Source organism: Rousettus aegyptiacus, unplaced genomic scaffold, assembly GCF_014176215.1.
Source record: "Rousettus aegyptiacus isolate mRouAeg1 unplaced genomic scaffold, mRouAeg1.p scaffold_m13_p_15, whole genome shotgun sequence".
NCBI classification, from domain to species: Eukaryota; Metazoa; Chordata; class Mammalia; order Chiroptera; family Pteropodidae; genus Rousettus; species Rousettus aegyptiacus.
In genome coordinates this window covers 43332923-43346943 of record NW_023416290.1, presented here as the reverse complement: position 1 = coordinate 43346943, position 14021 = coordinate 43332923, and the positions used below count along the sequence as shown (strand labels likewise).

General features: G+C 30.6%; 1 protein-coding gene across 6 annotated transcripts in view; it reads left to right on the top strand.

The window, feature by feature from the left end:
* CSMD3 (CUB and Sushi multiple domains 3) overlaps positions 1 to 14021 on the top strand; it is a 989790-nt gene that overhangs the window by 137068 nt on the left and 838701 nt on the right. For all 6 annotated transcript variants that reach the window (XM_016138158.2, XM_036232977.1, XM_016138161.2 and 3 more), the window contains exon 3: positions 5228 to 5340. In XM_016138158.2, coding sequence (XP_015993644.1) covers positions 5228 to 5340 — 113 coding nt within the window. The remainder of the gene's footprint in view (positions 1 to 5227; positions 5341 to 14021) is intronic.

The following is a 14021-nucleotide window of genomic DNA, read 5'->3' as shown; positions in this document are numbered from 1 at the left end:
GCACTGGTGATAATCTAGTGAGTTCCAAGCATTGACTTCATAAAGCTTCATATCCAAAGGAAAAAGAGAGATGTTTCATAAATAATAATACATAAATATACAGTTATAACATGGACTCTTATGAAGAAAAGTAAGTAAAGGGATTCATAACTGAGTTTTTTTTCCCAAATCAATCAAGCAATGTATTACAGAAGGGAGTCAAATCAGTTAGTGCAAATCCTCATAATGGTGTAAGTATCATGAAAGTAAATTCCTTTATTTACTGAAATTAAAAAAAAAACACTAAATCTCCCATTTTACAACATGATATTATATGGTGATTATTTAAAGACAACTGCAGAAAACTAGCTTTTCACAAAAGGAAAATAGTCTCCACATTGTCCTCTATCATCTTAAATAATTTAGTTGGAACAATATTGTAAATATCGTCTGAAAATATTGGATTAGTTAACATATCTGAGTAAGTATAAAAATCTGAGATTGCATATAGAATAATTTGTATAATTAATGTGTACATTGGTAGCTCAAACATATAATATTTTGATTTAATTAATGTGCTGAGGACAATGACAGGATTAACAAGGTGTTCAAAAGAAAATGGGCCACCGTAAATTGCAGTCTTAAACCTGGCTCAATTGTGAACTTGATCCAGTTGTTTAATTTCGCCCAGCATCTTATATCTTCTTATATGAGAATGAAATTGCATGTTTTACCTACATAGAAAGACTTTTTAAAAATTAATATTCAAATAAGTTTTTCTTTAACAGTCTCTGAATCTCCTCATGTTGTATAATGGCAACATGGGTCTCAGTGACTAAAAAGTGATAACTAGATTTCATGGGATTTCTTTTTCATTTTTAAATTAAATTAATATTTTAGAAACATAAAAAAAAGGTTAAAGTCCAAAGCCTAAAAGAGATCTGTGGATTAGTTTCTTATTGCTGCTGTAACAAATATCACCTACTTAGAGTTTAAACAACATAAATTTGTTATCTTGTAGTCTGGAGAAATGAAGTCCAAAATGGGTTTGACTGGACTGAAATCAAGGCATCAGGTTGGCTGCAATCCTTCTGGAAGCTTTAGGAATGAATCTGTTTCTTGCCTTTTCCAGCTTGTAGCGGCTGCTTGCCATTCCTTGGCTTGCGGCCCACTTCCACTTTCAGAACCAGCAATGGCATCTCTCTGACCTCTGCTCGTGTTATCATTTCTCCTTCTTTCTCTCTGACCTTCCTGTCTTTCTCTTAAAAGGACCTTTACAATTACCATTTTGAGCCTGCTGAGGTAATATAGGATAGTTTCTTCCTCTCAAGATGTTAACAATCACAGTGGGAAATATTTCATTTTTATGTCAGTATATCAAAAAGTAAAATTAATAAGTCTAGAAAATTATCTAACAACTAGTTACCCAATGACCCTGCAGTTCCACCACTAGATATATTTCCAATAGAAATATGCATATATGCTCACAAAATTGTAACAAATTTTTAGGGCACTATTATTTATAAAAGAGCCAACTGGGGAAAAAATCTACTGACAGTAGAATGGATAAATAAATTGAGGTATATTCATAAAATGTGATGTAATATAGCAATAAATGTTAATTTCCATGGTACTGCTACAAGTGTACAAACATAATGTTGAGTCAAAGAAGCCGAAGGCAGAATAACTGTATTATATGATAAAGCTGTAAACCATGAAAAACTAATTTGTTTTGTTAGAAGTCAGGGTAGTGGTTATTTTTGGAGAGGAGTGAGATAATAAATGAATGGGAAGGAGCATAAGCAAGTATTCAGTATTACTTGCAATATTCTGTTTTTAATCTAAAATATGTTCAATTTGTGATAATTCATAATTCATATAGATGTACTTTAATTTATGTAATATTTTGTATGGATGTTATAGTTTCTTGGGCATTTTTATAAATAACAAAACAAGGTTAGTTTAGATTATAAAAGTATAACTTTATGTATATAGAAGTATAACCCAAGCATATTCTGGTTATAAGCAATGCACTTAAAAAATAAGAATATCAAAGAGTTGAAGGTAAAAAGATGTTCTAAATAAAAGTTGTAGATTTATTTCTATCAGATAAGATAAAGTTTAAGATCAAATCATTATTAGAAATAACATGGTGCTTCATGAAGAAAAAATATTTAATTCACCAGGAAATAAAATAAACTTGTATAAAGCTAATAGTGTAGTGCCAAAATATATTTTAAAATGAATATGATCACAAGGAAAAATATAAAAATCTGGAATCATTTTAGGACATTTTAGCATATCTTTCTCAAAAACTAGTAGATCAGATTTTAAAAACACAGCCCGGAGATTATTGGAACATAATTAACAAATTTATCTTAAGCATATATTAAACACTGTACCTAGCTAATGACAAACACCTATTATGGTAGGCAGAATAATTTTCCCAGAAAAATGGTTCCCTCAGAACTTGTGAATATGTTATATCACATAGTAGAAAGAATGTTGCAAACTAAATTAACATTATAGATGTTATAATAGAGAGATATATGAATTATTAATTTAGGCACAATTTAATTACATAAGCATTAGAAAAAAGCCCACTGAGTATAACATCAAGCTAATAGCCAGCAAGGAAACAGGGGCCTTAGTCTTATGACTGCATGGTATTGAATTCTGGCAATGGCTTTGTGAACTTGGAAGTGGAAACAAATGTAGCTTCAGAGGTTCCAGAAAGAAAGGCGGCCCACTGATACCTAGACTTCAGCTTTGTGAGACTCTGAGTAGAGAACTAGCTGAGCTACATTCTGCCTGGACCTACATAGCTGGAGATAATAATGGGTGTTGTTTAAGTTTGTGGTAACTTGGATCAGGATAGGAAAATAATATGCTTATTCTTTATAAAAAAAACTGGGCATATAATCAAAAATCTACAATATCTGATCTGTAAAGCAAATTCCAATGAATTTCAAAGGATTAAATTCATACAGAAAATGGTATCTTACTGTAATTCAAATGAGATATACATTGGTAATGAAATATAAATAAAGGAACTCATATGTTTATAATTTAAGAGAGAGAGTTCTAAACCAGGGGCCGAAGATAAAGATAACAAAGGAATTTAGGGAAGAGTATAAATGGGCCCTTGTGGGATGTAGATTATACAGCACAAAGAAGAAAATGTAAAGCTTTAAATGCTTATATTCTAAAGAAACTGTTACAACAGGGATGAATATCAGATGCTTCATGTTAAGTCAAAGAAGCCAGACTCAAAAGTGTGCATACTATATCATTTCATTCATGTATCGACATTTTGGAAAAAGCCAATAGGGACTGAAAATAGATCAGCAATTGTCAAACATCTCTGAAATCAAAATCTGAGCCATATCATCTCTCTGAACTTCTGTTTCTTTACCTGTAAAATAGGAATAATTTTACCCATTTCTTAAAGGTGTTGTGAGCAATGAATGCCAAATATATATAAAATGTCTAGAAGAAAATAAAATAAAAACAAATTAAACTGCTATGCAGGTGTGTCCCAGTGAACTTTTTCAAAGATGTTGATGAAAACACAATGGACAAATTATATAAACAACCCAAATGTACATCAACAGTAGAATGTATGAATGAAGTGTGGTGTATCCATTGCAATGGATTCCTATATAGCAGTGGTTCTCAAAATGTAATCCATGAATCCTTGAAGGTCCTGAGACATTTTCAGGGGGTCCACTAGATCAAAACTATTTTCATAATGATACTGAGACATTAATCACCTTTTTCACTGTGTCGACATTTGCTTTCATGGTATACAAGTAATGGTGGGTAAAACTGCTAGTGCATTAAAACATTTCAATTAGTGACCTCAAGCTATACTCGTAGTCATTAGTCACTGAATTCTTTACTACTGCACACTTACAGTGCAAAGCAAAAAAAAAATCCAATTGTATTTAAGAATGTTCCAGTTGAAGTTATAAATAATTATTCCGTTAAATATCCATCTACCTATTAGAATCCTTTTTTTTTAATGAACCATGTGGCAAAAACAAAAATATGGCCAAAAACCTTCCTGTGACAGCCAAAATACCATGGGTATCTCAAAAAAAAAAAAAAAAAAGTTACTTCAAGGAAAACAACTGGTAACATGTGTTGTCAATAATTAAGTCTGTTTTCAAGAAATAAGTTAACTTATTTGGGTATTTTAAAATGAAACATTAAATTTGCATTTAAATTTTTTTCAGCTTCGATTTAAATAGGGTAAATTTTGATAGATCTAAGCTCACAAAATCTCTTTGAAGTTCTCAATAATTCTTTAGAATGTAAGTAGACCTAAGACAAGAAGAACTACTGTTATACAGCAATGAAAAATCTAATGTTGGGTAAAAGTAGCAAGTATGTAAAAACATATAATTCCTCTGCATACAATTCTTATATACTGATAATGCAAATGAGAAAGGCAGTTCATAGAAATACAAAAAACATGTATCTTCATTAGTTACAGAAAAATTATACTCCATGAATGTGCTTTTTAAAATTTTTATTTGTTTTTTGGTTTAGAAAAAGTATCAATTGTAAATCATCTTTTATATAATTGAGCTTGTAGCTATAATAAATTATAAACAAAATAAGTGACAAATTATGGGAAAAATGCAAATATGTGATATGTAAACATATGAAATAGTAACCAAAAAAAAAATTGAAACTATTCTTTTTAATGGAACTTACTGGAATTTTGGATTCTGATAAAACAAAAGCACTTACTTGTAGAAATTTTAGTTTTAAGATTTCATATTAAGATCACATCTCTTTCTTCAGTATTAAATTTCACTAAATACCTCTCATTCTTTGTATATATTTGAAACTATGAGGAAAAAAACTTGACAAAAATGTCTTCTAAATGTTCAATTGTTAAAATCAGGAACATTAAGTATGTGAGAATATGCTCTCACAACTCATTTCCCAAAGTTTAAATTAATCAATATTTTCATATAGATTGTATATGCAATAGATATAATAAATAGTAATACACATATGAACGTGAATAAATAACAAATTAATATATTTATACATACAGTAATTATTTCTGATTAATAAGTTATAATCAGCATGCCATAAGTTCATATACATGCATATATATATGTATGTACATATTTATACAAAACTTGGGGATACGATAAAGTGACTTTAATGCTCTTTATCTATTAGGTAAAATGTCTATGTTACTAACAATTAATTCCATTTATATTTTTAGGTTAACAGGATTCCATCTGCCACCGCCAGTGACAAGTACCAAATCTGTGTTCTCTCTACGTTTGACCAGTGACTTTGCAGTTAGTGCTCATGGGTTTAAAGTATATTATGAAGGTAAGTGATGGTAATATAAAAGGAACACTGCCTGGTCTAATGTAGTCAAACCAAAATTCTTCAGGCTGGAAATGGAAGAATCTCCTGGAAGGAAGACACAGTTCATCCTGTTATTTCAAATCTTATTGTAAGATTTACTTTCTTCTTAGTCACTAGTAAATAATAAAACACTAGAATTAGTGGACTTTAATAACCGTGTGACTAGATATAGAAAAGTCTTTCCTTTAAATCTTTCTAGGAGATGAGACCATAGCATTAAAGATTAACAAACGGGAATAAATGTGAGAGTAACAGTGGAGAATCAAGCATCAGGGACTCCACCCTATTCTCTGTGCTTTGCCTCTTTGTCAGAAAACAAACTAGTAATCTCTGTCTTCTCTGCAAATTAGAGTCAAGAGAAAAAGTCTTATAAAAGACAAGAGCTAACATCTTCCATTCAAACTCAGCCTTTCCAGTTCCAGAGATCCATAATTCTTTAACGCCAAGGAGGAAAACTAAAAAGCTCTTGAAACTAAAAGTTTTTATCAGGAAGTTTGGTACAAATTCATTTGGCATCAAAACTTGACCTGAATTTATTGGAGGTCATTTATAATCTTTATTTATCCCATGTAGTATGGGAATTCATGTGTTCACTACAGAAATATTGTTTGATAATGTAGTGGTCACACAGGCTATTCTGAGAGTACTAAAAACATAAAAAATCTGCATATTTTTCCTTTTTAAAGTGTGAAAAATCTCGATGGCAAAACAACCTATTCCTGCGGGTTTAAGATAGAGGCCATGGACTTATAGTTTCTTCTCTATGTGGCTTGACAATAAAATTTTCACCTAGTTTCGGTAAGAGCCCCTTCCTTACCAATAGGAACAGTGTATCAGATTTCAACTCCCCGGACCATATTACCAGAATGTATCACACTAGATCTAATATAATGTATTATAATAGCTAATGTAATAAGAGATACACAAATAGGGTAGCAGGGCAGTTACTTCCTAAAGCACATAATCGTACAAAATATAATATGTTTAAACAGCACACTAGAAAATAATCACATAAAATAGAATTGCTTTAGTATAAAGGTTAACAGTCTGTATGTGGGGAAAGTCTGAAACTAAACATTTTATCTAGTGTTATCTTTCTCACTAGAAAATAAAAATATCCTTTAGGAAACAATTGAGTAAAATTATTTTCTCCTTTTTATATATTTAATAATGCCATACTACAGCAGTTTTGAGCACTATTTTCTACCTAAAATATTTCTGAAATGTCTTTTGTCTAGCAAGGAGGGATGCATTCTAAGACTTATTTTCCTCCATTGTATTAGTAATAATTATTTTAAGGTGTTTTCACAATAGTTGAATATTTTTATCTTGGCAACTTAATTCATAGTTTAAAAGACTACAAACACAAAGGTTTAATATTAAGTAGTATAGTTTTGGCAACACTGAAGGAATTAGTAATATAAATTATTTTCTATTAAAGATTCCTTAAAAAACCTGTCTCTGTGCATCGAAACAAAAATAGTTTAGGTTAGTTTATTCTTTCAGTAGGTGCTAAGTATACTGAAAATGTGGTAACTTAGAAGATGAATTATGATGTTGCCATGATTTCTGATTTGACTGTCAAGTTTTATGAAATATACCAAAAAATATTTTCATAGGTCTCCATTGTTTCTACATATACAACATTAAATTTCTGCCTGATTTTTCTGCTTCAGTGAAATGGACTTTTATACTTTCATGACATTTAAATATATGTGTGGGAGGTCCTGACTTAAAATATAAGGCACTAGGCATCCAGATAGTATTGAGGGATTGACTATCATGCTGCAAAACATCTTTTACCATGTTATAGTTTTATGTTGTTACCATAACAAATTGCCACAAATTTAGCAGATTAAAACGACAGAAATATATTATCTCACAGTTCTGTAGGTGAGAAGTCCTGGAGGGGCCTCTACTAGTTTCTTGCTCAAAGCCTTAAAAGGCTAAAATAAACATGACCTCTGGTTGGGCTCTTAGCGGACACGGGAAAAAATCTACTGCTCAGAGCTCCAAGAGGTCTTTCTTTCCCTGCACTTGAGCCCTACATCTGAGAGCCAACAACTAGAACACTGAGTCCTTCTCAGACTTGAGATCTCTGTGCTTTCCTCTACTGATAACGTTCCTCTACTAACTTCTTCCCTGGCCACATCTCTGACTTTGGCTGGAGAAATTTCTTGGCTTTTAAGGGCCTATGTGATTACATTGGGCCCACCTGGACAATCAAGGCAAATCTCCCTATATTAAAGTCCTCAAACTTAATTATATCTGCAAAGAACTTCTTACCATATAACATGAGATATTCAGTTTCCAGAGTTTTTTTATTGTTTGGTGGGGGTGACAGCTGGGAGGAGGAGATGGGCCTCATTTGTTCTACTACACCACGTGCAGTACTCTATAACATTTTACAGAGGGGTAGCTACAATCATTTATTTAACTATGGCCACGGAAACTGTCAAGGACAACTGGTATATTGTGGAGTCTGGGAAACTTAGTTGACATTTGAAAGCCTGTGCTTCAGCCCTTCTGTATTATGGATCCAGGTCATCATCTACAATTACCTCAAACTATAACTCTGGACTCTACCCATGCTAAAATAAAATTAGTCTAATCTGAACATTTCCTCTCCAATTATATTTGCATGCTATTTTTTTCAAGATTGATCCTAATGGCCGAATTTCATTAATTTTCATTTCATCTCTTTACATATAATCATTTGTTATTTTCTTCATCTTTTAAGCTTTCCTAGGACTTTGTCCTTTGGATTAGAATTCATGAGATCTCTAATTATTAGTGGTATCTGTTTATTTATCTGTGTTTCTCAAACTGCCAACACTGAACCACGTGCACCATAATCATCTGGAGAATGTGTTAATGTGTAAAGTTCTTGGCTTCGATTACATGTCCTGAAACAGACTCTGGAGTGAAGCCCTAAAATACACATTGTAATTCCAATTGCAAATTCAGGGTAGAATAATTGATAAATGTGTCAGTCTGTGATCTTCACAGAACTTCTCTATAGTCACAAACTTCTATTGCCTTGGGTCAGCCCATTTATTTTAAAACTATGGAGGGTGATGTCCCTATTTCACGGATTTAAGAGCTCTTAACCATTCTTTGAAAATGCTTTTCTTTTAAACTTCGATTTTGGAAGTTGAAAGTTGTTAAATTTCTGTGGAAAAATTTCCACATTAATATCTAGCTGCATATTTCTTTATTTTTCCTCATTATTGTTTACCATATACTTTACTTCCTTGTCACTGTTTTCCAAAGTTTATTTTATAAGAATTTGGTTTCATATGTTTGCTAATGTTAATAAAACAAGTGGGTAAATTACTGTTCTGTGCAACAATAAATTTGAGAAACACTAAATATACTAAGCTAAACATTCATACAACTATTTTTCAAAATTTGGTCAGGATAAAATTGGAAACATCTGTGCTCTATGAAGAATATGGTAGGAGATGTTTTATGTCTTTCTAGATTTGCCAAACAGAAATCAAAATATATTCCAGTGTCTGCTACGTTATTTTGTATAATTGAGGTCTTTTATATTTTATTTTAAGATGCATAATCATTCTTATAGGTAAAAGAGCATATAGTTGTATATCATGGAATATCTTACCATTTTAGAATAATTTATTATGAAAATAAAGTAACTTAATCCTTATGTATAGTAGATTATATACCTATTTTATGTAGTTATTAAGTAGTGTTTTTTTTTATAAAGTGGTAACTTTAACTTTTGGAAAATTTCAATGAGCAATTTTAGCACATATCGGTGAGCCAATTCAATTGAAAGAAACAGAAAAAATAAGACTATAGTCTTGAAAACCACTTCAAATACCAAGTAGTTATTATGCCATAATGATTATTAATGTGTATGACTAAATAATTAAGAAATTATAGGGGAAAATAGGCTCAACCTCAGCAAATATACTGTTAAAACTTTTTAACATTTTTTTCAGAAATATAAAAATTTGGCTAATAACACTATTACTGCTAGGTATCATTTATTATTTCTTTGTACCAATCATAGTGCTAAACATTTTATACAGATTTTCTCCATTTTCATCCTAAAGAATTAAGTGAAAAATTATAATGAGTAAGCAAGCACTAGTTTTAATTTAAAAAAAAAATTTAAATGTCCTACAGATGTAAACTATATACATTTTAGAGACTTTGTATATCTAATTATAAACAATAATTCCATTTATAGTTAAATTTATATGACTAGTAATTAGAATTGAATATAAAAACATTATAAAAATAATAATTACTGATAGTGTTCTGTATTAAAATATTATATAACACAAAAGCTGATTATTCCTGTATATGTTATGCATTCTTACATATTATTTTTATTTTTAAAATACTTGTTGTACAACAAATTATTTTTACTATTTATTATCCTATTTAGCTATTTGTCACACATATTTATTAAAAGTTTATCCTTGAGAATGTCAAAAGTCTCTAAAGATTTTAACTTTAGGGTTTAATTTCAATTCCTAAGCTTTCAAAATTTAAACCTCAGTACCATGTTTCCCGCCACTGTTTGCCTCAATTCATGAAATAGTCACATGGATGTTTATTAAATTTCTATATGTACTATACTATTGAAACTATTCTACTTTAAATCTTTCTCTTTTGCTTAGAATTTCCTATACATACCTCTTTGATTGGCCCACTTATTTCTTACCCTTCCAGACTCTGTACTGGCCTTAATCAACTCCAGAAAGTCAGTTAAGGAATCAGGATCGAGCCCCAAAATGCTCAATTATGTTTTCTCTGTGTGGTCAGATATGTACACACCTTATCATGATACTATGTTCTACCATTCTGCATTTTTTGCTCACACTAGGCTGTAGTGTGAGTTTTAATAAAGAACAATAATGAGAGTATAGAATGTATTTTACTTGTTTTGTCAACATGCTCCCAATTTCAACATATTTCTGGCACATTGCAAGCACTTAATAAATGTTTGTTAAACTCAACTGATATACAGGATATCTAATAATTTAATGGCAAGGAAGAAAGATTTAATACATCAGTCTCTTTCAAAGAATTAAAACTCCAGTGAATATGTTAAAAGGAAGACATTGGCTATGTTTAACCACTTAGAAATTGTGATATTCACAGATATTTGCATTAAATGAATAAGGTCAGGGAAAACTTTTGGCTTTTTATTTGCGAAAAGCCATAAATGATACATACAATTATATTTACATTTTATATTTTACTTGTCAAAAATCTTTCTTCAAGTAAATATTTTCTTCATGAAGTATTTTAAAAATGCAAAATTGCTCATATAACATAAAACAAGCCAAAAAATGAAAATTTGCTAAAGTCAGTGATATATGACCTACTTCACCTTTTTGGTTCATATGGAAAAGATAAGATGGTATTCAAGGTTATATTTATTCTCCAGAAATACAATGATTAAATTTAGTATATAATCTCATTTCACATGGAATTTCTTTCTCTCATATGTTACTAAATGTGTCATATTTGTCAACTGCTATAATTTATCATTTTGATATGAGTGCTAAAATTATGTTTAATTAAGACAATGATTAATTAAGTATTCCAATTATATGTCAAAGATTTTGAGTATGTGTTTCATAGGTGCAAAGGCTACATATTGTGATAAGTCATTATAATTGATAGTACACAACTAGTGGTTTTAAAAAAAAATATGAGATTGGTTAAGAAATTACTTTGTGAATTTATCTTGACTTTTTCCCTTAACAAAGTATGTTAAGTTAGAAAAATATAATATTATGTTTATTATTCATTTTTAAGTATGACAGTATAGTATAGAAAATTAATTTTAAAGTGTTTTTTTTCCTTATAAAAATAATGTTTCATGACAGGGTAGGATTTAATTTCATAAAAAAATAAACATAACTAAAATAAAATGTGTAAATCAAGTATTTCAATAAAAATAAAAAAAACAGTATTAATCATTTTGGTTCATTGAATATACATATTATATTAAATAAAAGTATTTTTCCTCATGAAGAAATAATTGTCATCAAATTCCATTTTCAGTACTTGGTAAACAATTCTCAGCTTTAAGATGGATTTTTTAAAATAATTTTCTCCCTGTCACATTGGACAACATAGTTTACAAAATGCCTTCAACATTTCAAAAAAAAAATTATACTTTTTCTATGTAGTATATGTTATCTTGTCTAGAATATTCTTTAGATTTTGTATACCCTTTAAATCAAATTTTTAAAAAGTGAACCTGTCATGCTAATGAAGGTGGGAAGATGTCAAAACTTTACTTAATGGCATGCCACCGTGAGAACAGAAGAAAAAGCATATTTTTCATTTGATCATACTTGGGGAAGGGGAAATAATTTTAGTTTTTTCAAGGTCATAACAGGGTAAAGGAGATGGGAAATAGATGATCAAAAATCAAAAGGAATGCAAGCAGCTAGCCTGAAGCAATATTAATTAATAATACATTTTGAACAACATGTGGATGATTCTTTGTGTAACAAAATGGGAATTGACCTCAAGGCACTGTTTGTGGGACTGTTAATATTATTCAGATAACTAAATGTTCATTCATCATTGCTCATTTTTAATCTAATTATTACAGTAATAATAATATTTCCAAATACATAGTTGAAATAATTGAATCTTTCTAAATACTTTTCTTCACATTCATTTTCATTTTTGATAATTCATTTGGTTTTCTGTCATCTTTGAATACTTTTGATTGTACTTTCAGCTGAAGACTATTCCTCACTTTACAAAGAACTCTCTGAGCATGCTCTTTTGGTCATAACTTTTAAGCACTAGTCATCATTAACTATGTTTTCATTGTGCCTTTTCATGTAGACATATCATAGCATTTATTTCTCATAGTGATATTTAAGGAATTTTTTCCCCACAAAATGATCATTCCCATTCGTGGCGGTTTTACATTGCTGCATAACAAATTACCACTATTTAGCAGACAAACAGAACACAAATCATAATTTTGGTTCTGTAAGTCAGAACTCTGGGTAGTAATCCAGCTGGGTTCTTAGCTAAGATCTCACAAGCCTGTTCTTAAGGTATTGGCTAGCACTTTGATTACACCTAAGGCCAGGGTCCTATTTCAGGCTTAGCGGTTGCTGATAGAATATTTCTTTGCAGTGATATAATTGAGGTTCCTATTTTCTTGCCAGATATTGATCAAAAACTTTTCTTAGTGTGTACAGGCTGCCTGTCGTTCCTTACCAGCCCTCTTCACAAAAGCAGTTCACAGCCTGGCTTTCTTTAAACTCAGCTGGAAGACACATCTCTGACTTTACCTCTCTCACCAGTTGGCTAGCAAGGAGTCTTATACAGCATAATGTAATCACAGAAATGACTTTCCCAGCACCACTGACGTATAATGAACCTAATAAAGGGGGCAGCCATCCTATATCCATCCATACATCACACCTACACTCATGGGAAGGGGGTGGAAATATTGGAGCCCATCTTAGAATTCTGTCTAGCACATCAAGTTGAATGACTCATTTAGGTGGTGGTTGAAAAAAGGATAAAAGAATTCAAGAATGAACAGGAGGTTAGAAAATGCATTTTATAATCAATCAACCTAAATGGTTTCATTTTTACCTAAAAAGAGATATAGTTAATACATTCTTTACTTTTTTTCTCTTTACTTTGGTAAATTTATTTAGTTTAGTAAGTAGCACATCTTTATGTTATTGCATAGGTAAATTTAATTTAATTATAATCATATAGTGTGCTTCATATTTTTATTTTTTCAAGAGGATCACATTTTAATATAAACACTACTTTAACATAGCATGTCTTTCTTCTTAGTAATAAACATAGGGTAATGGATATACTTTAAATGCTGGCCATGGTGTTAAAAGACCTAATATCTAATGTTGACTTCATCACTCAGATGTTGTGAGGCTTAGTTCTTCATAATGTAAAATGAGTAATCTAATATCAATTCTACAAGGTTGTTTTAGAGATCGAGGGAGTTAATAATGCAACATCCACATAGCAGCACCTGATATATAAGCAGCATTCAGTAAATTTTAGCTAGTATCTTTGTCATTCCACCATATAAATATATTATATATATGGATATATATTTAATATTACATATCAAGTATCTAATATTAAATATTATAATTGATATAATAATCAATATATTGAATATATAATATTGATATATATTCAATTATATATTGATAAAATATCTACATATCCATATATATTATAACATTTGGTTGTGTCATGTAAACTCTGAATTTCTATTTCCTCAAAAGAAAAAGTATATCCAGCTATCTGTTTTGTCTTTCTTAAAGTGTTGTCAAATAAGAAAATGGATGTGACAATTTACGCAAGTGTTATTTGTGCTGAATAAGTGATGCAGGAGCATTCTTAGCTAGGGTTTCCCAGGAATCACAGTGCAACCAATGGGGTAATTCATTTTCAGCTTGAACCAAGAAAAGACACTTTTCATCCATGTTCACACACATGTACAATGCTGCTCCAGCGACAAAGGTCAAAACCTTGTCAGGGGCTAAGAGAAGTACTCGAGTTGTAGCTCTGAGCTAACGGGTCAGTGCTAGAGACAGACTGGGACATGAAGAGGCAGTAATTTCAATTGACGTGAAAAG